At 37.4% G+C, this 26,978-nt stretch overlaps 1 protein-coding gene across 9 annotated transcripts in view; it reads left to right on the top strand.

Moving 5' to 3' along the window:
- Positions 1 to 26,978, top strand: part of tnika (TRAF2 and NCK interacting kinase a) — a 385,955-nt gene that overhangs the window by 167,529 nt on the left and 191,448 nt on the right. For all 9 annotated transcript variants that reach the window (XM_039761347.1, XM_039761379.1, XM_039761361.1 and 6 more), the window contains exon 3: positions 3,905 to 3,961. In XM_039761347.1, coding sequence (XP_039617281.1) covers positions 3,905 to 3,961 — 57 coding nt within the window. The remainder of the gene's footprint in view (positions 1 to 3,904; positions 3,962 to 26,978) is intronic.

Raw genomic sequence — 26,978 nt, 5'->3', positions numbered from 1 at the left:
TTTGTGATTTAAGAAGGTACATCTTGTTCTTTGGATGGATTTCTTTTCTTGTTTTTGCTGCTGCTGCTTCTAGGCTAGACTGGCTTGCTCTGGTTGAGTTTCTGTCATGCCAGATCAGGTATGGAATGTGACTGTGGCTTCAGCTTTTATTTCAGTAAATCTGACAATTAGTGAAATTGTATTTACAAATAAACTCTTGCCAGTTGGACTCACCTAAAGTGTTGCAACAAATATAATAAGAAATGTATTTTCTGGTCTGTTCCAAGTCTCTTTAGTTTTAATGAGACTGTTTATCTCTAAAGCATTAGACAGAGCATTCTTATGAGCAGGCGCTATTGGTAATGATCAAGCGTCATTCATACCAGTGTGTGCCCATAACAAGTCTTTTAACCTTTTAGCAAATTAGTGATCTGTCTGAAACAGGGCAGAGTAAACAGAGTTTCGAACGTGTCAAAAACAATACAAATCATTGATAATTTTGTAGAGGAGGCCAGAACATAGTCTGACAAGATCTTTTAACTATAGCCATAAACAAGGAATAGAAATGATAAAAAAAATCATCAGAGGCTTAAAGGAGCTGTCAGTTGTCATACTGAGGTCTGTAGAAATTACCAGCCATGGACTGAGTTTGCCCACTTCAGTTATAATAAATGAGGCACTTAATTCTTAAGAGTGTCCATGAAAGACCAGATCCTCCTGCTGCATTTTGATAAAAACATCACATTAAAATCATGTGGCTGTTACTTATTGATCTTTTTTTAAATGATTAAAAAAAGTAAGCTTCTAGAAATACCCACAGGTCTAGAAATGTATTTGTGGATGTTTTATGATGGCAGTTTTGAGTTTTCTCCTAAAAACCTGACAGTCATGAATACATCAGGCTCCTTTGCAGAATTTTGAGCCCATTGCTATGACTTGAAGCCCTTCACCCACTGCCCAGCATTCTGGTTTAAAGTGAATTCTGCATCTGAGTTCAGAGCCCACCTTGGTCAACAAGTACTTGGAATATCATTCTCGTAGGTCAGGTTGTATTATAAATGACTATTCTTTTTGTTGTAGACCTTGTTTACTACTGTCTATCATTTACAGGATACATCATTTTGTCTTGCCTGCTGTTTCAATTACCCAAATGGCACCAGCAAGAATACAACTTGCTCAGTGCATTTCCTGGAAATTAAACAAATATTGCTGCAGTAGTTGTTAAAGTCATGTACTATGACTTTGTCATGTTTTTCACACTGCTTCTTAATGTATCCACATTCATTTTACATTTGCCTCTGTAAATGGCCTTGATCTCTATGTACTCTTATTGCTTATACAAGAGACAGACTTTTTTTTTTACCTTTTTGCTACTTGTGTATTCTTTTTTGCAGGCTGCAGCTATGTTTATTATCATGACATCTTTTATGAGCAGTATAATTTAATTGTTCTTTTTCTTGCTTTTAGTTGGTTTTAGGTATAATTAGAATTTACTTTGGCAGGTTTGCCCAGCTACTGTATGTTTGAGAATGTCCAAAAGAGCTGGTCTATGCTTTCATCTTAAGAAAAAAAAGTTATCACTAATCTGTCTGGTATAATATGAGAAATGCAGACATGAAGGTAGTAGTGGCTCATATAATCATCTGTGGAATTCTTGTTTTTTTTCCAGCTAACAAGGAAGTTGTTTGCTTCTGCATCTAACATTTCCTAATGCTGTTATTTATATCTTATGAAAACTGGTCATTAAAAATAGGGTGGCAAAGTTTAGAATGTTAAAAACTAGGTGAAAACTTAAAATAAGATCAAAATAACTTGGAAGGGGAGAAACTTCATATCTCAACAGGAAATAAGAATTCAGGTGTCACACATGACATACATGATCCTGTGAGTCAGTGTATTATCACCTTATATCTAAACACATTTTTTAAGTCCTATGTAATTCTAAAAGGCTGCTTAGAAAGGGGCTATTAAATGGACATCCTTCTTCTGGAATTGTAATGAATATAAGCAACATTGTACATTAGGCACATTCAAAGAAATAGCTTCACACAAAAATCGGAGATACATTTAGTATAAATACAATGAGACAAGACAACTAGGCAGCTGACAATTCCAGTCAGTTTATTTTATTTTTTTATCCCTTAAGCCCCGATGAGCTCTTAAAGATCCATTATTCCAAAGATGTCACAGGTCACCTAGCCCAAAACAACATGGCAGAGAAATAAAGGGAGGGAAAAGATTTCTGTCCCAACTAAGAATAACCTCAAATACTAATTTACGTTGTTTTCTTTTCTAAAAATGCAGCCAATCTATTTCCTTGTGTTGTATGGTTATGTGACATTTGTTCACCTCAGACCACTATTTTCTTGAAAATTGTGGAGTAAGTGAGTCAGAGAAGCATAAAATGATAGGTTCATGGGTTCATAGGGTCAAACAGAAGCATACAATGATAGGTTCAAGGGCTCATAGGGTCGTAAATGCAACATTCTTACTTGCATGTGCTTATCAACATGGAACAAGTTTCTACCTTCTGGTGCCATTGTTAGTGAATGAAAATACCATATCTCGAAAATTCTGGCTTCTTTGTGTGAAATAACAACTTTACCTTGACATTCCTTTCTCATGTAGGCCTATAGTGTCCATTGGTTTATAGATTAAGCAATAATATGGGAAAGAAGAATTAAATAAAGCGTTTAGGTTAATACTTTGTTGACTGATGTGCCAAAGACTATGCATAGAAAAAGCTCAAATGCTGTTACTTGTTGCCACAAAGATTAACTGAACCTGGTAATGTCATCCTGGAAAACCTTCATCATGTTTTGCTCATTAAGATGAAAAAATCATTTTTTGCTTACCAGAGACTTCAGTGTGTGCTATGTTACACACAAGGTTAGGGTATATTGCTGTGTGTGTTTCAAAGTTACACATAGGTAATTAAAATGCACACCTTAACATGTTGTGTGCGAGACCCAGTATCTTGAATGCCACGATAATGTAGCTCAAAGCTGCTCTCACTATATGGATATTAACTCTCAGATGCAGTACATTAGTCTGCCTTTTGTCTTTCCTTCTTAAAAAATAAATAAATCCCAGCAGGAACTACTCAGCATGACTTACAAAAACATCCATACACTTCTCCAAAGGTGTCGGCTAAACTGCTTTCCTTAAAGCCTACTTAGTTAAAAGAACACTCACCTTCCTTTTAAATTCATTGTAGATAGTACTGTACAAAGAATCTAAGTTTTGACATGCTGTCCTTTGACTTGCCTATCTTAATCGTTCTGACAAAAAATGCAAATTTTGTCTTATTTATGATTCAAAAATAGTTCCGAATTCTGCACTGTTTGACTTGGTTATCCATCATTTAAGAAAGAGGTGTTAAAAGGTTATAACTGAGTGAAATGATGCATTGATAGAAGAAAATGAAGAAAATGCGTAGGCACACACCAGAACTCTGAAAGAAAAGAAATATGACTGGGAGAAGTTTTGCTGTATGTGATCATTTTTAGACTCAGCTTTTATGATGGACATTTTATGTAACACTGCACGCTGTAAGGCTGTTACTGACTAGCGGCTTAGGAATATTCCACAATTTGGCTTAAGACAACAATTTATATAAATATCACTACCAAGATCATCTCTTCTGAAATGAGATGAGGTTTTTGTGAGAGCAAAACGATTTTCCAAGAATAACCTTTTAGATTAGTGCACAGTGTCAAGTCTTGGAGCATGTCACATAGAAAGTGACATTTATAGAAAATAAATTGCATTTGGAGCTGCAGTTTAGAATCATTAATAAGGCTTCGCTAAATGATCTTCTGAGAAAATATCAGGAAGTGTATCACTGTCTAGTGCATGTGGCTTTGAATAGAAGAGTACCATCATGGAGTTTTTATGTATTTAATACTCTTCCTTTCCTTTACAGGGTCACCATGTCAAGACAGGTCAATTGGCTGCAATCAAAGTCATGGATGTCACCGGGGTAAGGAGAATGTTTTCTAAGCTTTAAAGTAACTAGCTGTATTATAATAGGCCTCAGTTATATTGCTGTCAGCTTATAAGATGTATCAGAATACACTATTTGTATTTTTTTTGCCAGGGGCTAATGTTATTAGTTTGCTGGATCTCCTTTTTCTTGATCATGCTATATACAATTGCACATGAGTAAAACATTTCTGCTGTAAATCAGTTGCTGGTTGACCCATTAATTGACTTTGGTGTTTGTTGTAAAACACAATTTTAAATGTAATGGGTAATCAGTAGGAATAATGTGAATTTTGAGTACATATTCTCCTTCTTATTAAATGTTTCTGATTTTCCAGTGGACCCCCGTGACCCTGTAGTTGGGATATAACGGGTTGGATAATGGATGGATGGATTTTCATTTTTGTTCAATGAACTGTTTTTCGTCAGTTGTATGTCCTAGCATCTGTATTTTTTTATTTTATTTTATACCTGTAGACAGACAATAAAGTTTTAACCCTAAATCATGTTTTACTTTAACTTGTTAAAAAACAACAATGACATTTACAGACTGTATAGTTAGGCCCATGTAGTAAAATGTTTTTTAATTTTGGGGATGTTTTCTGTACTGGTTGAAGTGGAAGAAAATAACTGCCAGTAATATATTTTGGAGTCTTCTTAAACAATTATGACGAGTGTGGAGTTTAAAGTCCACAGACACAAATATAGATACAAACAATTTTAGGGAGCAGAAGTGGTGGTTCCCCTTCAAAGTCTACTGGCAGGAATGTATATAAGATTGATTTCGGGTGGGTGTGCTTTGTGTACTCTGAGGGCCAGAAATGTCGGCACTGTGTTTGGTTTTCTTTCTGTAAATGTATTGTAGTGACCTATTTATGGAAATATATGACAGTGGCAAATGTATACAACCAAGGGAAGAACATTTTATGAAGGAGTGAGACCCAAACAGATTGTACAGAAGTGGACAGGTTAAAAGGTATAATATTGTGAACTATCTACAGTATCCAGAGCCTCTCTCAAGGTATTTGGAAACCTGTTAACTGAGCTTCACTAGTATTTAAAGATTTATTTCTAGTGAAGCAATACGGTCACTCACAGCCACAGTGCCTGGTGCATAGATGAGAGTTACAATGTAGCTGCTAAGCACATCTTAGTTGAGCTTCACTTAGCATTCCTTCATCCACTTAACAGCCCATTTTGCAAGCAGTTCATCATCCAGTCTCATTTTCCTGTACAGAACACCTTGTCTTCTTCACTCAACATCAGCCCCATTTATCTCCATGATTACTTTTCAAGGCTGAGCCAAAAAGAGGTATTGGTGTATTAGCATAGCCTAGTCATTACAGCATTATTATCGACAAATAAAAATACATTAAATATAAAAACAGTTATTTTTGTTTTTGATTACCATAGTTCAGTCATATCAGCATTTTTTCCCATGGACCACACCAACTAGTCTCTTTTTGTTTTGTGAGGTACCTCCACTTCTTCACTCTTCACCAGTTCCATTTCTCTGTGCATTATAGCAACAGCTTGATCAGTGGTGCTTATTTGCTAAAGGTGTTCATTTGCAAGAACTAGTGCAGTCAATGCAGTCACATTTTAGGGCTGAATCAAAAAAAAAAAAATGTGATCCCACCCTCTTCGGCATTATTGCCAACAAATATGAACAAATAAGGAAATCTGGTCAGCTAATTTTCTTTTTTATATACTGTTACCAAGTTTAAATCAATTCAGTTGTAGCAGTTTTGAGATTTGAGGTATTTTGTTTTTATTGGGTGGGGTTTCCCTAAATACTAATATGTTATATGTTCTTTCTTAGTGGATACCTACTGTCAAATTTAAGCTGTTTAATTAGAGAGGAAATAGTGTTTTTCTTATTGAGTGAGTGGTAATATATATTGAAATAGATTGGAAGGCCTCTTTGAACACGATTTAACAAGTTGCATTGTTCTTCAAACAATGAACAGTTGCTTTAAAAGAATACATGCTTCTTATTCTTCAAGAAAGAGTTTTTTTGGTTCTATTTATTTTAGTCCTGTTTAACATCCATCTTTGCATTTACTATCTGCAATTATTCTCCTGATGCCGAACCACTGAACTTTTCCCAAAATGCTTTCCTGATTTTATGTCCCAATATTCCAGCTCCAGGCATTAGATTGATTATCATACAATAACAAGTGAAGTACTGTATGTAGAAGCTATATGATTGATTTCTTATAGTTTCATTGTCCTCTTCCCTGGAGCCAGTTTGTACCACAACAGGCAAATGTAAGACATAGTTTAAGTTAAATCATGTGTACAGTGAAAAATATATTGTTAAATTAATCTGAGTGCTTCTTCAGAAAGTGGATGAAATGGATGTTATGTTCGTTTTATAACTGATGTTTGTTTTTTTTAGATTTGATTCTAAATTATTTAGGCAACATCATCTGACCAGTTGTGTCATTTGTAACCTGAACACATACTTGTCATACAGTGTAATAAAACTCAGAAGAGCTGTATTATTAGCAGACCTGCTCATTCATACAGGGCCATCACTCATTACAGTGTGCTTTAAATTCATTTCCTGAGTTTGGGTTTTCAGAAGGAAGCCTTTTATACAACATGCTTTTTGCCCTTCCTTCCGCCTTTGCCATAAAGAGTAAATAGCTGGCAATGATTTGTAGACTAATTTTATGTCAGGCTTGTGCTTTATTTTTGATAGCTGCTCAGAACAATTTTCTTTCATTCTTCACAGTTAAGCTGATTTGGGAGCTGCACAGCATTTCATATCAAAGGAGGCCCTTTGATAGGTGAAATGTAATTAGCGTGAGGATGACTTTTCTCTTTCCTCATAACTCCCCAGATGATTTGGCAAATCTTTCTGATGCATGCATTACTTGTAATTAAAAGGAAAGCATGTAGCCTTACCACTTAGCTGTAGCTATACACCGGTTCAATGACTGATGATCAGCACAAACAGACTCATTATTTTCTAAAGCAAAGCTATTAAGTGAGTTTGTAGCTGTGCTTGGCGTCTTCCATGATATCCGTAACACTGACTTGGCTGTCTGTTTCAATACCACAAAAAGATACATAATTCCCTGAAAAGCCTTTGTGTGGCATACATTTACATTTAAGCAATAACAAACCAATTTGTGGTAAAACACCATTTAAAATACAGTATATAAAGGAGAGAATTCAATTTATTGTCACAATACCTTCAATGTAATCATTTTTCAGTAAACCCATAGCTCCAGAAACATGTAGTATGAGTACAGTTCTGTTGTAATTACCCCTAAGTAGGACAGCCAAATTCAATCTCAAAAAACACCACAAAAATATTTTTGAAAATGTAATAATAAACTAAATTAATAATAAAGGATTATCCAAAAACTTCACTTCATTATTATTAATAATAATAATAATAATAATAATTAAAAGACGAATCAAACAAAGATCCAGAAGAAATCAACAAAGAGTAAAAATAAATTCTTGAAATAACTTTAAAAAAAACTGATCATCTAAAACAAAGAACAATTAAACTAACAAAATGAAAGGATAAAAAAAAATAAATTAGAAAAAAGAACATCATAGAATAAATCAGCAAAAATAGACTTAATTTACATAAGCCACTGTAAAAAACAAAATTCAAACTCCTCAGTGTCAGAAACTATAATTCAAAACCAGAAACACCAAAAGAAAAACCCCTCGAAAGACTACTAAACCTTTAAGCAAAAGCAAAACACACAATAAAGAGCCAATAAACAGAGCAGCTAAACTTGCTAATACCAAAGCGAACAACTAGTAGCAGACAGTTGTCCGAATTTGCCCTTTCATGTTACTGCGGCCCTAATGACTGCACCACGTCAGAGTCCTGAGTCAAGGCCAAAGACCAGAGAAAATGAAAGGCAGAAAGCAAACCCCAAATAAGACAAAGGTAAGGAATTGCTGTTATAAACATCCAGGAAGTATGTAGTATCCTTATATATAATTTGATACTATCCATATGTATGGTGTTTGCGTAAATCCCCCGTATGTATGGTGTTCGCGTAAATACCTTGACTCAATACAAGTCAGAACCATGCAATAGGACTCTGCTCTGTAGTTTGAACATAACGTGGCAAACGCGGACGCAGTATTGCATGATTGGCTAAGAATGTTCGAATGCTTCAGTGATGCCGCTGGATGGCCAAGTATAGTAAGTCGGTGTTGGTTCGAGCAGATAACAGTAAGTTCGGTTGGTTTTTGGAACGTTGGCTTGGTGGGGTGTACTTTCCAGGACTAACATCGTCGACTGACTTAAACCCTTCAACAGCTCCGGAACCTTAAGTAATCTAGAACGTATCACCATTTTCTTGGTTTGCCGAAATCTGTCTTTGGGCAGTTTGGTTTTGGCATCCTCCCTTCTGACATCTATTGGCAAACTGAGCAATGACAGCTGGGTATTAACAACAGTCATTGTTTAAACTTTAGCCGATCTCAGATCTAAAATGACCACGGCAACATAATTATTACTCCGACTCTGATTAGAGTCATAAAATACATTTGTTTGAAAATTTGTTTGCCGGAAAAAATCAAATTAGGTGCGCCGAAGAGCTGAGTTCACGTCTCGCAGCCCTGTTTAAACAGGAAGCTCTTCATCACATCGGCCGAAAAGGTCTATTTTAAGCACAAATCAGTGCCATGATAAAAAAATAATTTCAAGGACTTAAAAAACAAATAATTCTTTGCAGAGAAAGTATGGATTTCACAAACGTAGAATTTGTAGCCCGATTCGATCGGGCTCCCAGTCACTAGTTATTAATAAAACTGAAACAAAAAAAAAAAAACAGCCAGAAGATGTAACTAAATATGATAATAAAGAATGACATAGTGCAAATACTCTCTGAGGTCAGAATTAAATAAATTATTTACTCTGTGAACCAAAACTACAATTTTCAAATATAATTGCTGCACAGTTTTAACACATTAACACTCCAGTACATGTGCGTTGTGATTCGCTCATTTCATATAACCAAAGAGATGCAAGGCCATCAAAATATCCAGGGAAGAAGGCCTGAACCCTACCAGCCTGCCCAGAGGAGGTGAACCAAAAGGCTTCCAAGCTTCTATTAGGCTTGGGTCTACACTAGTCTAGTATGTGCTTAATTCTTAAACTTCAAAATATATGCTTGAAATGTCCCAAAATATATGCAAATACCCCACTATGGAGAGTAAAAATGTCAAACCCAGGCTAGAATTAAGCAAGGCAACAAAAATCTTTAATCACAAAATAATGAGGCCAAAAGAGACACAAAGGAGTTGCCTAAAAAGCCATCCTGATCAAATAAAGTCCCAATACAAGATCCAGAAATCATAAACCAAAAACAGTATAATATTGAAAAGCCAGTAAATCCAGAGAATAATACTGAACATAAAAAGGAGAATTCACAAACCACTAAGTACATACAGTGTACCGCAGAGGGACTACAAATCCCATGAGACCTCAATGGTGATAGACAGTTAACCCTGCCTCTTGGGAAAGGAGGAGGAGGAGGTTGGGAAGAAGCACTGATAGTAAATAGTGCAATCCTGCCTCCAACCCCTAAGTGTTCCCTGTAAATTGGACAACCTGCTTGCAGGGCTGGATGCAGATAAACGTCATACCCAGGATAAGTTTAAGGGCCCAACGGAGTAGAGTCACTTCTGGCATTTACAAGATTTGAACCAGCAACCTTACAATAGCTAGCACAGATCCCTAGCCTCATAGCCACCAGTCCGCCTCCACCATGCCTCTTGGTGGCCACACATAAAACAGAAGGAACAAGACAGAACATACTCTAATACATTAAATCTGAACAGTAATTACAACTGACAAAAAATGCATAATTATACAAATTAGAAAAATAAATGTTAATATTTAAAGGATGAAACAGAAATAAAAAACAGCGTAAAAAAAGAAATTTAAACTTAAGCAGAGGACAACCCTTGCCGAAATATAACAATGTGACAGTGCTACTATACTTTATGAAGTGTGGATGGACCATCTTATGTCCATGCAGGAGAAAGACAAATTGACTCAGGCAATAGCTCATCCACGTCCACACATGGTGGTCTTCTGAAGATTTAGGCTTTAACTCAAAAACAAGGCTCACATACAGCCTAGTAACAAAAATGAACCTACCCCTAACTCAAACAGCTGTTTTATATATACACATAGATATATATCTCAGAAAGAGAATGGGGTGGGGGTGGGGGATGACCATATAAACATCTTTCTTTATATTCTAAAAGTTTTATTACCATGATTCAAAAAATAAGGTCAAAAAGGCAAAACTAAAATCAAAACAGAAAATGCCTAAAAGGCAAACCCAAGCAAATAAAACATGGTCTATGAATCATACATTTTAACCCTTTCAACAAAGATCAAAAACCAGAAAATCATAAAGAGAAAGCACTTACACCATCTAAATATAAAGAAAGGAGCAGGGTGATAAACACACTGTTACCACGCTGATGTGGTGTAAAACCTCAGCTTATGTAAGACTGTTGTTGGTCCCGCAGCTATGATGTCAGGAGGATCCATCCTTTTTGATTCAAAACATAAAACAGCATGGTACAGAGAAACCAACAAATGCAATTTGCATACAAAAGACAGTAAACTTAACAAGGTAGTATTCAAAACAGATGTGCAAAGAGTATTTAACAAAATATATAAAATAAAACTTATGAGATAATAAAAAAATGAATGTAAAGAAAGGGCATTTAATCTGCGAGTTTAATCCTTAGGCTATGCCAGAACACCTTCCTATACTTCTGAATTTTGGGTTAAAACAGATTACTACAGCCCAGAAATTGAATTCATTAATGACTGGACTAACAGACTTTACATGCCAAATTATGGTAGGCTGTAGCATCTCGCTGCATGCGGTGGAGATGAAGTTTAATTTACAGAGACGTGTGACTCACTGCTTTGACAGGTCATCTGTCATTTAATAACTGTGGAAATGTTTAAGAGAATAATACTGTTTCATATACAGTACTGTCGATGTGTGAAGGCCTAAACAGGTTTCTTCTTTTATTTCACATGCACATCCTTCACATATAAAGAGCTTCCTGCTTATTGCTTAGTCATGTGATATGTATGGATGAGGAGCTATTAGAAGAAATTTTTGATTTTAATCTCCGTCTGTATTGGCAGATATCTATTATATAAAGCTTTATTCATCTAATTATAGTTCTAAGAGTAAGAAGATATAATGTGTTGTTTTGATGTGGATCTTGCTGCTGCACACTGTCAGAATGTTACTGGTAACCGTAGACTGCAGTCATTTCCTTCAAATCTTAAAGACTTCTCAAAATTACTTTACCTATGTGAATGAACTTTAATTTAATTTAGGGAGGATGTTGTGTTGGCACACTGGACCTGATGGGCAGAAAGTGATGTGGAGTTTAGTTTCACAATCCACTCTTGCAAAAAGTTGAACAAAGAGCCAGTTGTTGAAACGATAAGATCTTTATCTCACTTGTCACCGCTTACTGTTGATACAATATGACTGCAACTTGCATGTGTCTATCATCATTTGAGAAAGTTTGGTTGGCATGTTGAAGCTGGCTTCTTTGTCTTCCCATGTATTGTTTTTTGAAATGTTTTTGTAGACATTGTTATGTTACTTCTCTTGTGGGCAGTCTGCCAGTGGGAGCATAATCTTCAGGCGCAAACAAAACTATAACTAGAAGTATTGTAGGTTAGGGAGAAAATGAAAACCTGTTACCTTACTTGACATTCTGAACTCCTTTTTGTTTTTGGCTACACATTTTCTTTGCACTTCTCGTTTTCCTAGAACCAATCTATGAAGTGACTTGCGCTTGTAGGCAGATGAGTATGTATTAGATATTTAACAAAAAAAGATGATTGAGAGACATGAATGAAGAGTATTTAATTCAACTCTGACAAGTGCAAAATACAGGTAGTCCCCAGGTTACGGACATCTGACCCACGACTTACGAACGAGGCCACAGCTGCGACGCATGCGCCTCAGTAACTGCCGCTCCATCATCTTCAGCCTGGGTATGCTACAAGTGGTGGCTGGAGGGGGGTGATTGTGCTACTCGCGCAGTGTAGTGTGCCTCGGGCAGCTCCTGGTGGCAAGCGGTGACCCGTGCACCATAGTCACCGGGGCCACAGCTATCGCTTGAGTGCAGGACGATGATTCGCTGCCCGCCCACTACACCGCTGCAGCTAATGCTCCCAACTGGACATGGGCTGGATGGAGCAGATGGGGGGTGTTTCACTGCCTACCCAGCACACACAGCTGGTAATGCTGCAAGCACTGACCCGGTTGTGACTGAACAGAGGCCATTGAGGATGGATGGGGCGGCGGGGGTAGCATTGTAGTGTGCCTCGGATGGCTGCCTGTTGAATTGGGGTTGGGCGATTCACTACCCGCATTTGGCTGCACCGTGTTCGTTCTCGGTGGGTGGACGCTGCAGGCAGCATACTCTAGTGGAGGTGACTGTGTGGTGGGCGAGTGATGAACCCCCCCTCGCCACCCCAAGTCATTCTCAATAGCAAGCCTGCTTGTACTGTTATGCACATAGCAGGGAGTTGTCTCTTGTCAGTACATCAGACGTGTTGACGATGGGTGCCTTCCTGCTGAGATGGTGCATACAGTGCTGTGCAGAAGAGCTCATCCAAACCTTTTGTCTTCACCCACGAAGAATGTCTCTGAAACACAAATCTGATGCATGTGCTGGTGATACAATAAAGAAGAGAAAAACCATCACCATTGAAAATAAAGTAGAAATAATAAAAAGGTCAGAGAGAGGTGAAACTCCATCATTCATTGGCAGAGCACTTGGTTACAGTCGGTCAACAATAGCATTTATTAAAATAATGTACCTGTTTCGACTTATATAAAAATTCAACTTAAGTGCAAACCTACAGTCCATATCTCGTACGTAACCCGGGGACTGCCTGTAATGTGCCTTGCCAGGTCAGGTGTCTCATTTATTTGGGTCAGCTGGAGTAAAGAAAACGCAAGGTCTTGGGGTGGCAAGGTGTTTTAGGAATAGACATGTTCCTAACTTAGGGATACATCCATATCTGGACTGGAGTAAATTACCTTTGGCAAAGGTTCTTTAATAAGAAATGCTTTTAACAGCATACACATTTTGACAATTTTAGGGTAAACAGCAATTGTAAGTCAGTAATGAGCATTTTTTTAAAAATTGTATTCACCAGATTGAATTTATTAACTTAATATTTGAGAAGTGATAGTTCTGTTACTTGCTTATCTATATTTTTTTGAGAGCATATTTTTCAGGATTAGTCATTTTAGCTGGAAAAATATATAGATATCTTCAGTACTTAACCTTAATGTGCTTCCTTTGCGTTAATATTGTTTTGTGCTTTTACTCTTTAAAAAAACAGATGGAAATCATAATAATATATAATTAAGCAAATTATATAAAACTGCCATTATTGTTTTAGTTACTAGTATCACTGCATTTTATGTATTTAATTGATGTCTCTTTGAGCAGTTACCAAAATATGGTGATTTGCAGGCTGAATGTGCCAGATATGCAACTAAAGTCTCTCTTGATTAATCATGTACTGACTGCCAAGCCAGATTCCCTGGTCATTCTTTGTTCAACATGCCTAGCAATTCTGGAATTTGTCTTTTCTTAGTATAAAACTGCTTGGGTGAAACTGTTGTCTTCTACAGGACCATGTCTTGAGCTGATCTATATTGTCTTCTGATGGTATTCTTAGAATGCTTATGCTTTACTGTAAATGATTAGTGGAAAGGAAACTATAGTGGTCTCGTCTGGCTTTTCATTCTGAGTAGAAATTGGTAATATTAGGTGCTAGTGAATGTTCAAAATGTAAGACATAATAAGTTTAAATCTTTACATTGTAATATTAGGACAATGTGTAAATGACCAGTTAAATACTCACACAAAGATATCCCATCTCTGAAAAATCATTTTCAGTCTCATCCTATGGTGAAAAATAGTGGATCTTCATCTTGAAGAAAATCTTCACTATATAATGTAGCTATATATTTTAATGATGACTTTTTGGACCAGGGAGCAATTTCTTGGAGATGATGCATAACTACGAGAGGAGATGCAAATTTCCAGAAGAGCTGAGATGTCTGATGTATGCTTTCTTTGCAGTCATGATTTCCAGTATTATGGGAAGACTACTACGGCTGCTTTTTAGTCTAATTTCTTAAGCAAACTTAGCAATGAATTTTTGAAAGTTTTTAAGTTATAAAAGGGAGGCCATTTATTCAAACAGTATGGTTGTTTTGAATATCAAATGTTTTCCAAGTTAACTAATGATTTTCTAATGTCTAATATGGTGTAATCTATCAATATTTTATTGGCATCAGGATATACTATTCTAACATTTTACTGTTCAGCGTCTGCTGCTTTATTTGATTAAATATTTATAGGAATTAACTATTGTTTTACTTAGCTTCTTTGAATGCTGGTGTGTATACAGTGCATCCAGAAAGTATTCACAGCGCATCACTTTTTCCACATTTTGTTATGTTACAGCCTTATTCCAAAATGGATTAAATTCATTTTTTCCTCAGAATTCTACACACAACACCCCATAATGACAATGTGAAAAAAGATTACATGAGATTTTTGAAAATGTATTAAAAATTAAAAAATTGAGAAAGCACATGTACATAAGTATTCATAGCCTTTGCCATAAAGCTCAAAATTGAGCTCAGGTGCATCCTGTTTCCCCTGATCATCCTTGCGATGTTTCTGCAGCTTAATTGGAGTCCACCTGTGGTAAATTCAGTTGATTGGACATGATTTGGAAAGGCACACACCTGTCTATATAAGGTCCCACATTTGACAGTTCATGTCAGAGCACAAACCAAGCATGAAGTCAAAGGAATTGTCTGTAGACCTCTGAGACAGGATTGTCTCGAGGCACAAATCTGGGGAAGGTTACAGAAAAATTTCTGCTGCTTTGAAGGTCCCAATGAGCACAGTGGCCTCCATCATCCGTAAGTGGAAGAAGTTCGAAACCACCAGGACTCTTTCTAGAGCTGGCCGGCCATCTAAACTGAGCGATCGGGGGAGAAGGGCCTTAGTCAGGGAGGTGACCAAGAACCCGATGGTCACTCTGTCAGAGATCCAGAGGTCCTCTGTGGAGAAAGGAGAACCTTCCAGAAGGACACCTATCTCTGCAGCAATCACTAATCAGGCCTGTATGGTAGAGTGGCCAGACGGAAGCCACTCCTTTGTAAAAGGCACATGGCAGCCCACCTGGAGTTTGCCAAAAGGCACCTGAAGGACTCTCAGACCATGAGAAACTAAATTCACCAGCCTGAAGAGACAAAGATTGAACTCTTTGGTGTGAATGCCAGGCGTCACGTTTGGAGGAAACCAGGCACTGCTCATCACCAGGCCAATACCATCCTTACAATGAAGCATGGTGGTGGCAGTATTACGCTGTGGGGATGTTTTTCAGTCGTAGGAACTGGGAGACTAGTCAGGATAAAGGGAAAGATGACTGCAGCAATGTACAGAGACATCCTGGATGAAAACCTGCTCCAGAGCGCTCTTGACCTCAGACTGGGGCAATAATCCTAAGCACACAGCCAAGATATCAAAGGAGTGGCTTCAGGACAACTCTGTTGATGTCCTTGAGTGGCCCAGCCAGAGCCCAGACTTGAATCCGATTGAACATCTCTGGAGAGATCTTAAAATGACTGTGCACCGACACTTCCCATCCAAACTGATGGAGCTTGAGAGGTGCTGCAAAGAGGAATGGGCGAAACTGGCCAAGGATAGGTGTGCCAAGCTTGTGGCATCATATTCAGAAAGACTTGAGGCTGTAATTACTGCCAAAGGTGCATTGACAAAGTATTGAGCAAAGGCTGTGAATACTTATGTACATGTGATTTCCCAGTTTTTTTATTTTTAATAAATTTGCAAAAACCTCAAGTAAATGTTTTTCACATTGTCATTATGGGGTGTTGTGTGTAGAATTCTGAGGAAAAAAAATAATTTAGTCCATTTTGGAATAAGGCTGTAACATAACGAAATGTGAAAAAAGTGATGCGCACATTTTGCATTCCACATCCATGTTCTACCACCCCTTATAGTTTGTGTATGAATCACCAATAATGATAGTTGTTTATTTGCTGGTAAGAAGAAAACAAAAAATTGTCTGTATATCTACTTTCATAAGTTAACAGCAGTGGAAAAACATCAAAAAGCAGAAACTGTATCTAGGGCATGTGGACAGTGCTAATAAAATATTAGTATTATCTTACTGTGTTATTAAAATCCAAGACGTGAAAGTGCATATACCATACAATCCCAGCACACTTCCTGTATAACAAAAATGTTTCATCATTAGACAGAAAGTCTCAGTATGTATTGTATGGGTATCAGCTAATCAGATTTCCTTCAACTCATTAAAAACTAAACACTGGTTAAGCCGTATAATCAACTCTCCTCCAGTATTTAATCCAATTTATCGTTCCAAAAAAATATTTTTCAACTGATAGGTTGTCTGATAGAAGCAAAATATGAGTCTCAACAACAAAGTAAAAGGAAGTAATTGTTCAAAACAACCATGCAGGACTTTATTTAGTTAATTAATAATAATAAAATACCAACATTTTGAAATAAAACTTGTACAGCTGCTTAAAAAAGAAGTTGCTGAAATCATATTGTTTGGCAAGACAGAAATTCACTTCATACTTCAGTTTAGATATCCATTCTAAACCAGCCATTAACGCTCTAATAAAAACTGTATGCGAGAAAGAAAGAGAGAGGTTGGGATTAGCATGAACAAAAACTCCTACTGTCATCTTCATGTCCATCGACAAATAAAACAACAGTTTCCAGTGAATCAATTTCATTGAAATTTGTTAGTTTGGTTCTTTAAGGAAATTTTTTTTGAGATATCTTGAGTAGAAAATGCGGTATAAATTTTTGAAATCTGAAAAATTGTCATTTTAAAAGCATGGTAGAATTTTTCAGAAAATCAACCTTTGTAACCACAATTGCTTACTAATTTACTGTTTTAAATTTACCTTTAGAGATGTTATTTCATCTTGTATATTTTCTTCTTTTACGCATATGATTACTGGCTCTGACGGCAAAACAGATCCCAAATACAAGCTATTGATGCGCCAGTAGAGTTGAAAATGCAGTTAGGAAGCCATAGGCAAGGTTTATATTTCACGTGACGCAACGCATGCTGCAGTGGGCGCTCCTGCTATGCAAGCATTTTACTGTTTATATTTGCGCGCATACTTTATGTAAATCTGGAGGAATCCAGCAAGTGGCAGTGCAAGATATTATCACGGTGAGAACAGGTTCGGCTTCTCTGTGTTGTGAATTGCCTGGAACACCCATTAAATTCCGATGACACCTTACCGCAATATCTCTGAAAAGGATGTTTAATGATAAAATCCATCAATCCAGGGATGTGTCCATTCCATCAAGCATTGGGCATGAGGCAGAAACAATCCCAGGACAGGGCCTTAGCTCATCACAATGTGAATACAAGCACACACATACACTGGAGTAATTTTAGCAGCACCAGATCCCTAAATCTGCATATCTTTTGAAGGAAATCAGAGCACAGTGTGGAAACCCAGCAGGAAAACATGTAAACTCCAAGCAGGGAATACCAGTGACGTGACTTCCTGTGAGACAGCAGTGCTACCGCTCCGCCACCGTGTCACCCCCATGTGTAAAATTATTAACAGTATTCATTATTTAAACAAAATTAACGATTTATCTATAAAATGTAACATACTGTACATACTTTAATGCATTTCATCATGAAAGTGATATCAAGTATAAATCTAAAGATTCTAAATTTGCAGAGAGTTGGAATATCATACATTTAATGTGTTCTGTGTGGTGATCTATTGCTGCTTGCCACTGCTGTCAGGGCCAAGAAGTTCATAGCGATTAAAAACTGGGATGACATTTACGATGGTCTGCTTTAATGGTAAAGTAAACTATGAGGTTAAAGTGGATGTGTCGAGATTAATCACAAAATACACATTTTCACCATATCCTTAATTTTTTTTTCTCTGTGGCTCAAATACAGAGCTATACATTATGTTGCTGTTGTGAAGCTGCAAAAAAAACAGACGGCACAAAAGACTTTTAAAATGTATTGTGTCATTACAATCAGGATTATGCAACATTTGAATATGAAAGAACCACAAATGCATCTGTATGTCGGCCTTTTGCTTCACCACATCCAACCATTCATCAAACATTGAAGAGCACACATCGATCCCATAGGATCTACATAGAGGCTTTTTGTCACATATAGATAGTAAACAAAGAGACTCTGACGTCACATTCCAACTTTTATCACACTTTTTGCTTGTACTGCAACTCGCGCACGCGTCACTTTAATTTTTGAAGACCTGCTCCGAGGATGCGTCAAATGAACGCTGGGAATGTGTGGCAGCCATGATGCATGTGCGTACGCGTTCTGAGTGTGAAGTATAAAGAAGCCCATAGACACATCAACAACTACCCAGAAACTCTGCATCACCAACTACTCCTGCCTCATCGCTGCTCCTGCTGCTTGTAGTCATACTGAGAAAGTTTAGTGATGCTTGTAAGAGTGAAAAACATGTCAATGAGAAAACAAATAATAGCTTAACTTATCTAGAAACAAATGAAAGAGATAAATATCTCCCTTAATTTCGCTCTGTATGCTGTTAGGCATTGTAAAAAGAGACAAGCAGAGAACATAAAGGGTTATGTGATCTTTGTATAATTAAATGATTTGAAGCAATAAGGGAGCTTATCTAAAGTCTCCAGTATGTCTAAGCACATTTTTCCCATTATTCCATGAAGTTTTCGGGGAGACAGATGTTTGAGTGGAAATTTGACGTTTACTTCTGGCACTGAAAATTTTGAAATGCTAGTACCGTACCATTTAAATTTAGGTTTTTCATTACTTTTCCAGTACCAGTATACCACACAACCCTATTCTGCATATTAGGCATATGGCCTCCTGTTGGCTATTTACTCACTCTGGACTTTCCCACCACAAGTGTGGGTTTTCCTCCAGGATGGAGATTCACCTACTTTCTTGTTTTTTCATTGTCTTTCTTCCTGGCACCTCCTTTCCAGTGCGGCAATCTGTCATCAGTTTATTAAAGTGTACAGCATTTTGGGATTGTAAACAGAAATGTGCTATTTAAGAATAATCTAACTGAATAATAAATGTAATTTACAAAAGATAAAAGGTAGTACCAATTAAAAAAATGTTACTATAAGTACATACTGTACGTAGTGAATTACACACTATAAGATGTAAAAAAGATATGCATGAATAACAACCAGCACTAGCTATATTTTGACACTTTGGGGGCTAAGTGTAAAGCATATACTTAATGAATAATTTCAGACTCCTTAAGAACTGTTTACTTTACACTTCTTTCCAACTCATTACACTGTTAAAAAATCAACTACAGTGATAAATTTATGGAAAGAAATTTTCCCAGCCTTCTATAACTTATTAGAATGTTTCAGGTGCTACAAATAAAGGTTCCTCCTAGAGCTAAAAGTCTTGCAGATAGTTGAGGTGAAAAAAAAAACCTTTGCTCTGTGATATTTTATATTGCTGGTTAATTTGTTGTTAGACTAAGTTTAATTGCTTTATTGATTACTAGCAAAATACCCACGCTTCGTAGCGGAGAAGTAGTGTGTTAAAGAATTTATAAAAAAGAAAAGGAAACATTTTAAAAATAACGTAACATGATTGTCAATGTAATTGTTTTGTGACTGTTATGAATGTTGCTGTCATCAAGGATTTGATTATCATTATTTCTTTCAATCAGATTCGTATTTGGAGGATATGTTGTGTTCAAGTTACATTCCGTGTTTCTCAACCGTTGTTGGGATATCAGGTTTCATTCATCGAAGTGTTCAATACCCAAAATCGGTACTCGTGAATCTAAGATGTTTAACAGGCATTCCCGGTATTAAGTTGTGGATTTGCCTGCGAATATTTAGCAGCAGTGTGTCTATGAACTTAATTTAAACTTAAGCTTTACACCTTGCTTTCCTATTGATATGTCTACAAAGGCTTGTTCAGCTTCAGAGAGTTGTTTCTTTCTTACTGCATCAATAAACAGCTCGTCTTCCTCTTTATCTGACACATCACAAACCGCATGCACGGGTTTACCTTTCCCAGTCCTGCAAACTTTAGCGAAGAGGTTCCATTTACCACATTGTGAGCCTCTCTTTAAATTAGTAGTTCTTTAACCTTTTTTTCGTGACCCAATTTTGCCGTTTTTGGATGTTTAGGACTCAAAATTGCCACCAAAGAGTTCCCTTTTGGAGAATCATTGATGCAGGTCATAGTGGAGCAATGCCATTTGCTTAAACTGCTGGTTGCGACCCATTGCAAGGCACTCTACAAACTGTATGTGACCCTTTCCCATGCAGTAATATTGTGAATCACGACTGTGTGCAACATAAATTCAGGAAACACTTAAGTCGTGACCTATAGTTTAAAACCTATGCTCTAAAGGAAGAGGGACTTTTTTTGAGGGAAAAACATTGTTGAGAAAACAAACTAAAGTTCATACCAGGAAACCAGGGGTTCTCAGCTGTTTGCCTTGGGTCACTACATGGTGGAATTTATCTGTTCTGAGGTACTTTGGCATGGCTAGAGTTCATGCCGCTCGGGGTGGGGTGGTGCTTCAATTTGCCAGCCCCCAACATATTTGAATATGTTAACCTATTTAAATAGAAAATTAAAATGACGTAAAGAGAAAAATTAAGATAAATATTGCATAGATTTATTCATATACAGTAATCCTCGCTATATCGCGCTTTGACTTTCGCGGCTTCACTCTATCGCGGATTTTAAATGTAAGCATATCTAAATATATATCACGGATTTTTCGCTGGTTCGCGGATTTCTGCAGACAATGGGTCTTTTAATTTATGGTACTTGCTTCCTCAGTTTGTTTGCCCAGTTGATTTTATACAAGGGACGCTATTGGCGGATGGCTTAGAAGCTACCCAATCAGAGCATGTATTACATATTAACTAAAAATCCTCAATGCTATAAGATATGCTTCCCGTGCGGTGCTTGATTGTTTGCTTGTCTCTGCCTCTATCTCACCCTCTCTGACATTCTCTGCGCCTGACGGCAGGGCTGTGAGCAGAGGTGCTGTTTGCACAGAAGCTGTTTGCCTAGTGGATACGAACGCACCTCTAAGAAATGCCGGCCGCTTTATTGCGGTGCTTCCAAAAACACACTTATTGATTTTTTGATTTTTTGGTTTAATCTCGCTCTCTCTCTGACGTTCTCTGCGCCTGACGGAGGAGATGTGAGCAGAGGGGCTGTTTGCACAGAGGCTGTTTGCTTAGAAGATACTGATGCTCCTCTAAAAAATGCTGCGGCAAACTTAAAAGCACACATATTGATTTTTTGATTGTTTGCTTTTCTTTGCTAGCGATCTCTCTCTCTCTGAAATTCTCTGCTCCTGAAGAGAAGAATATATATTTGCATTCTTTTAATTGTGAGAAAGAACTGTCATCTCTGTCTTGTCATGGAGCACAGTTTAAACTTTTGACTAAAATGTGTTATTTCATGTCTAGAGGACTCTAATAATGTTAACAGTGTGGGAGAGTTTCTAAGGGCTTAAAATATATAAAAATAACTATACAAACATATGGTTTCTACTTCGCGGATTTTCATCTATCGCCAGGGGTTCTGGAACGCAACCCCCGCGATCGAGGAGGGATTACTGTATAGAGAAACTGCAATAATATTTCACATATAATTATTTGCAAGCATCAACTAGACGAGAATATAGACGCACTGATAAGCCGTGTTCTTATTATTAGTTTTAATATAATTTCGCTTTGAAAACCAGAACCAGTGTAGTGTACAAGTGATAGGTGGGGGCATTCGAATTGATAACGAAACAAAATTATTATAGTTAATTATAGTTGTTTATCTTCCTAGAAATTATTATTGATGTAATATTTATGTCTATTATTGTTATTGCCTTATAAATTTCAACTGCTGTGTCTGATGCCGTCACAGAACGACAGTCTGAAAATTATTTTTGAAGCATTTGTGGATAAAAATCAGAGAATTTTACTTTTTTCTTTCATGAGTGATATTTTTCTGAATCCTGCTGGTTACACACGAATTGTACTGAGCCTTTTGGCCAATAATGCCGCACCCAAAAATGTGCAGCCCCCTTCACCCACCCCTAGCTACGCCACTGCTGAGGTACTACCCTTTGTTTTGGTTTTAAATTGTTAAATACTGAACTCTTTATTACATACAACTACAAGCCACGTTTCTTTATTTGCCCAAAACTATTATATTTGGGGGTTTTAATGAGATATTATAGATAATTTTAGTCAAGTGTGTCTTTTAACTTTTAAATACACCAAATTTACAATATTGTGGCATGGTAAGGATTAAAAATTAGGAAGCCTTAAACTTTCATCATTTTAATATAATTTGCGATTTCGATACAGTTTGGAATTTCATTTGGGGCAGAGGGGGCGGGGATTTTATTGGCTTTGGGGGATTTCAATGTGGGGTTTATAAACAACGCTATTATCACACTGAAACTGATCAATCTTGTTATGTACATCTACTAAATTAATTCACTTATAGTTTCTACCCATTAATTGAAAAAATAAACACTGTTTAAAACAATTAAAAATGAACAAATATCATTAATACACATTGATAGATAGATAGATAGATAGATAGATAGATAGATAGATAGATAGATAGATAGATAGATAGATACTTAATACACATTAATTAGTAAATAGCCTAGTAATTCAGGATAATTTTAAGTGCACAAACTCTTTAAAGCTGCTTTCATAAAAACACAATTTTCAAATCAGATTTGTCAGAAAATTACTTTGACAGGCTTATGACATTTGCTGTCATGAGATTGCATCAGTGTATGGACGTTAGCTGATTAATAACACTTAATGAGACTAATGCTGAATCCACAAGTCAAGTTAATTCACATTTCAAATGTCACACACCTGATGCTTCAGTTTTTCAAATCTTTCCTTTCTTTCTTAGATTTGTTCCAACTCTAAGGTTAACCGTGCTAAATCAAACTTGTCAATTTAACATTTTTATTTCAGAATTCCCATAAAAGAGCCTTGGTTGTGTTGTGTTCAAATTGCCTCATATAAGTGATCAGACTTTGCTATTGACTATGCCTGAGTATTAACACAGAATTAGTCACTTAGACTGACAGTGACTGCAGACATTACTGACAACTAGAAACAGCATCACATTTGCTTTTGTATCATTCAAATAATAAACATTACTTTGTTTCAAATCCTTAAAGTATAATACAGTGCTTCCTGAACAATTTTCAGTAATTAACCATGGTGTTTCAGTAGCCCCACTAATCACACAGCTCTGAGATTGTGCATTGAATATTGTATAATTGGAGACTGTTGGAGGAATGTTTCGCCAATATGGAAATGTTGAAACACTAAATACATTTTATTTTGGCGCAATGTGTAGTCAGATGTTTGCAAGGTTGCCATCCAGTCCAAGTTTAGATCCTGTCTTGCTCCCTGCCAGTTACAAAATCAGTGTGTCCTCATAGGTGAGTTATTCTGTTCATCAGAGTTGTCATTCCTTGAATGATAGGTCTTTGTCCTTGCCTGAGTCCATTTCACGGGTTCTGGCTCAAGAGGTCTCTGATTTACCACTTTGCTATCAGATGAAGTATAGGCAGATCCTCATACAAAGACTTCATCCACTTTCTGGAATGTAGCTTGGGAATCTAATGTTTATGTAGCTGGAGGTCTGCTAAATCTGCTACCCTTTACAGGCCTTGTGTGCCCCTAAGACTTAGCAGAATGGGCAATGCTCACTTTGTCCTACACTGCCCTTCCAGCTTATGCTATTTTTGTGCTCCCTTGCATACCATTCAGTAATTTTTCATGTACTACAGGTTGAGAACCATTGGTTTTAGACAGAACACTAAACATAATTAGGATTTAGAAGCAAAAATGTTAAAAACAATGAATCACAGTAGAAAGCATACTGCAAGTTTTGAATGTGTCCATAAAATTGGACAATCAGAAAGTACACAATGCTGACCTTTGTATTTTTAAATCTGTGATGGTGTGCGTTGCAATGCCATAGAAACATTTTTAACATCAGTGAAAATGTACTGAAATTAAAAAATAAATAACATGACCTTTGCTTTCCTTGTTCTCATAAATCTCCAAAGTGATGAGACCAAGGAATGGCTATGGAAAAAATCTATATATATAATTCACTAAGGCAAGACAACAATGGAAAGCACGCCGGAAGATGCGTTGATTCACTAAGCCGCCGACAAGTGAGACGCCCATGGTGCACGCAGGAAGGAGCCACGCCCACCAACTCTAAGACCATTGGATACGACGATAACTCGCAGAACCACGCCCACCAACTCGGACACGACGAAACAGGAAAAACTGCGCCATTTATGTTCGTCTGTCGTAGAGTCCACGTGCAGCTCTGAGCCACGTTAACTGTTCATAGAGGCATGTTTCTCGCGGAAGTGAATTGTTATATGCAGCGTGTAAAACAGTTTGCGAGGGGTATCCCATGGGATCCTTAAAACAATCCTTTAAAACTGAGGTTAGAACACAATGAAGGAAGCAGTCTTTAAAAACCAATAAGCCCTGTGCCTCTGTTTCATTACCGTCTCACCTGCTTCACCAATGCAGGCCCTGCAACAGTCAAGACGCTCTCTCAGCAGCTGACCTTCTCTGTGCCTGACCGGTTCACACAGAGGCACCAGGTGACGCGGCAGGATTATCTAAGAAGAGGCATGTTTGTCACGGATGTAAATCGCTGTATGCAGCGTGTAAAACAGTTTGTTTGTCGCGGATGTGAATCGTTGTATGCAGCGTGTAAAAAAGTTTCCGAGGGGTTTCCCATGGTCTTAGACTCGGTGGCCAGGTCTCTGTCAGTTACTCTTGCGACTGGGCACATGACCAAGCAGTGTGTATGCTTCGAGTGCGAGGATGGACGTGACAGGACCAGCTAAGAAAAATCATGTCGCAGCTATGAATCGCTGTATGCAGTGTGTAAAACAGTTTGTTTGTCGCAGATGTGAATCGCTGTATGTGGCGTGTAGAGCAGTTTGCGAGGGGTATCCCATGGTCTTACAGTTGGTGGGCAAGTCTCTGTTAGTTGCTCTTGCGAGCGGTCACATGACCAGGCAGTGTGTGTGCTTCGAGAGCGCGGGTGGACGCGACACCACCATCTAAGAAGATTCATATTTGTCGCGGATGTAAATCGCTGTATGCAGTGTGTAAAACAATTTGTCGCGAATGTGAATCGCTGTATGCAGCATGTAAAATGCTGTATTGTATGTTGCCCTCTCCAGAGTTACATTTTTTCATTCACCTACAGTCGTATACACAATGAAGTAACCAGTCTTTAAAAACCGAGTTTTCGGTTACGACGCATGACTGCACGCACCATAGCAAACTGTTTTACACGCTACATACAGCAATTCGCATCCGCGACAAACATGCATCTTCTTAGATGCTCCTGCACTTTGTACACACCGTCCTCCCACCTCGCTACCACCGTGGTCGGGTGTCTTGGTTGATTATATATAAAAAGGCAGCCAAAACCGCACAGAGCAATGAAAAGTCTACGTGAGTCACAGCTGCATCTGGACTGTGCACAGATGACAACGACTCGAGTGACAAGTTGGAAGTGGACACATGAGCATGCAGTGCATACCGGACGAGAAATCAGCAGACTAGCATGACGGAGGCAGCGGAGTGGACGTCCTTCTCCTCTCCTCCTGTTCCACCCTCCGCACCTGAGCGCCGCACAGACGATTGTGTGTTGGTTAGTTCCGTGCATTGTTACAATGTTGCTTTTCTTGCTGATTTATTACATTTCCAATTTTTCAAATGTTAATTTTGTCCCTGTGCTTAAAAATCATTCAAAAACCGGCCTGATTATGAGGTGTATGGTATACCGCGTGTTGGCTAGTTACATATAAAAGCCAGATCATGACAGGTGTCTCAGATGCTTGTAAATGGTATGTTGCCTATGCACAGGTGTTAAGGTGGCATGTAATTTATCGTCAGTTATTTAAGGATGAGGGGTTGTGATGGTTTCTTGTCTGACCTTTACATTTAAAGAATTAAAATACCCTTCTTTACAGTAAAAAAATTAAAACCCTTGTATGAAAATTCATCAATCGACATCCATACCTCTAAAATGTGACAGATTTCTAGTTCCTGCTTTTTTGTTCTTTTTGGAAGGACTCACACACTGGTCACACTTATGTTTGGAAAGCCTAAGGGTCTTTGTAATCCAAACCAGGAATGGATAGACACAGAAAGTGCACGGAGGGACACCATCTTACAACTTGGATCATTATCTGTAATATATGAAAAATGTATCAAAAAACCAAGAAAAACAAAGTAACATCTAAAGGCATGCCATAATGGTACACTTTACATAAAGTTGTGAAAATTTCATCTTGATTAAATTTTGGGAGCACTTCCACTGATTTGCTATTTTAAACACTTATCCACTTTATATAGGATGTGACAAGAATACAGTGTGAAAAATGAAGACATTTAGTGCTGAAACATATAATTTTAAGAAAATCACATTTCCCCTCCTGGAAAAATGAATGCTTGATTACATTTCAATAACATTTAATTTTTGAATGCTTATAAATTAAAGTTGTGATGAAAAGTGAAAATTATGTGCAAGACAAAGTGGGAGCATTCTTTGTTAATTCAGCTTTTGGTAGTGTGCAACCTACTGGAATCTTAGAATTATTAGCAATTTAGTAGCAATGCTGAACTTTTTTAAGGTATAAAATTTATTTTCTTTGCAGTGGAAAATTAAACTTTGCATTAAAAATTGTTTTATTGATAAAAGCATAAAGAAATCAAGCACTTTTCCTACTGTCTGAAGTGCAGTGTGCACTGCACTATAACAAGATGCTTTGCTGGCAACTCGCAGCAAGCCACAG

Source organism: Polypterus senegalus, chromosome 1 (assembly GCF_016835505.1).
Source record: "Polypterus senegalus isolate Bchr_013 chromosome 1, ASM1683550v1, whole genome shotgun sequence".
Classification (NCBI taxonomy): Eukaryota; Metazoa; Chordata; class Cladistia; order Polypteriformes; family Polypteridae; genus Polypterus; species Polypterus senegalus.
Note: the sequence above shows the minus strand (reverse complement) of the source record. Positions and strands in the feature narration are given on the sequence as shown.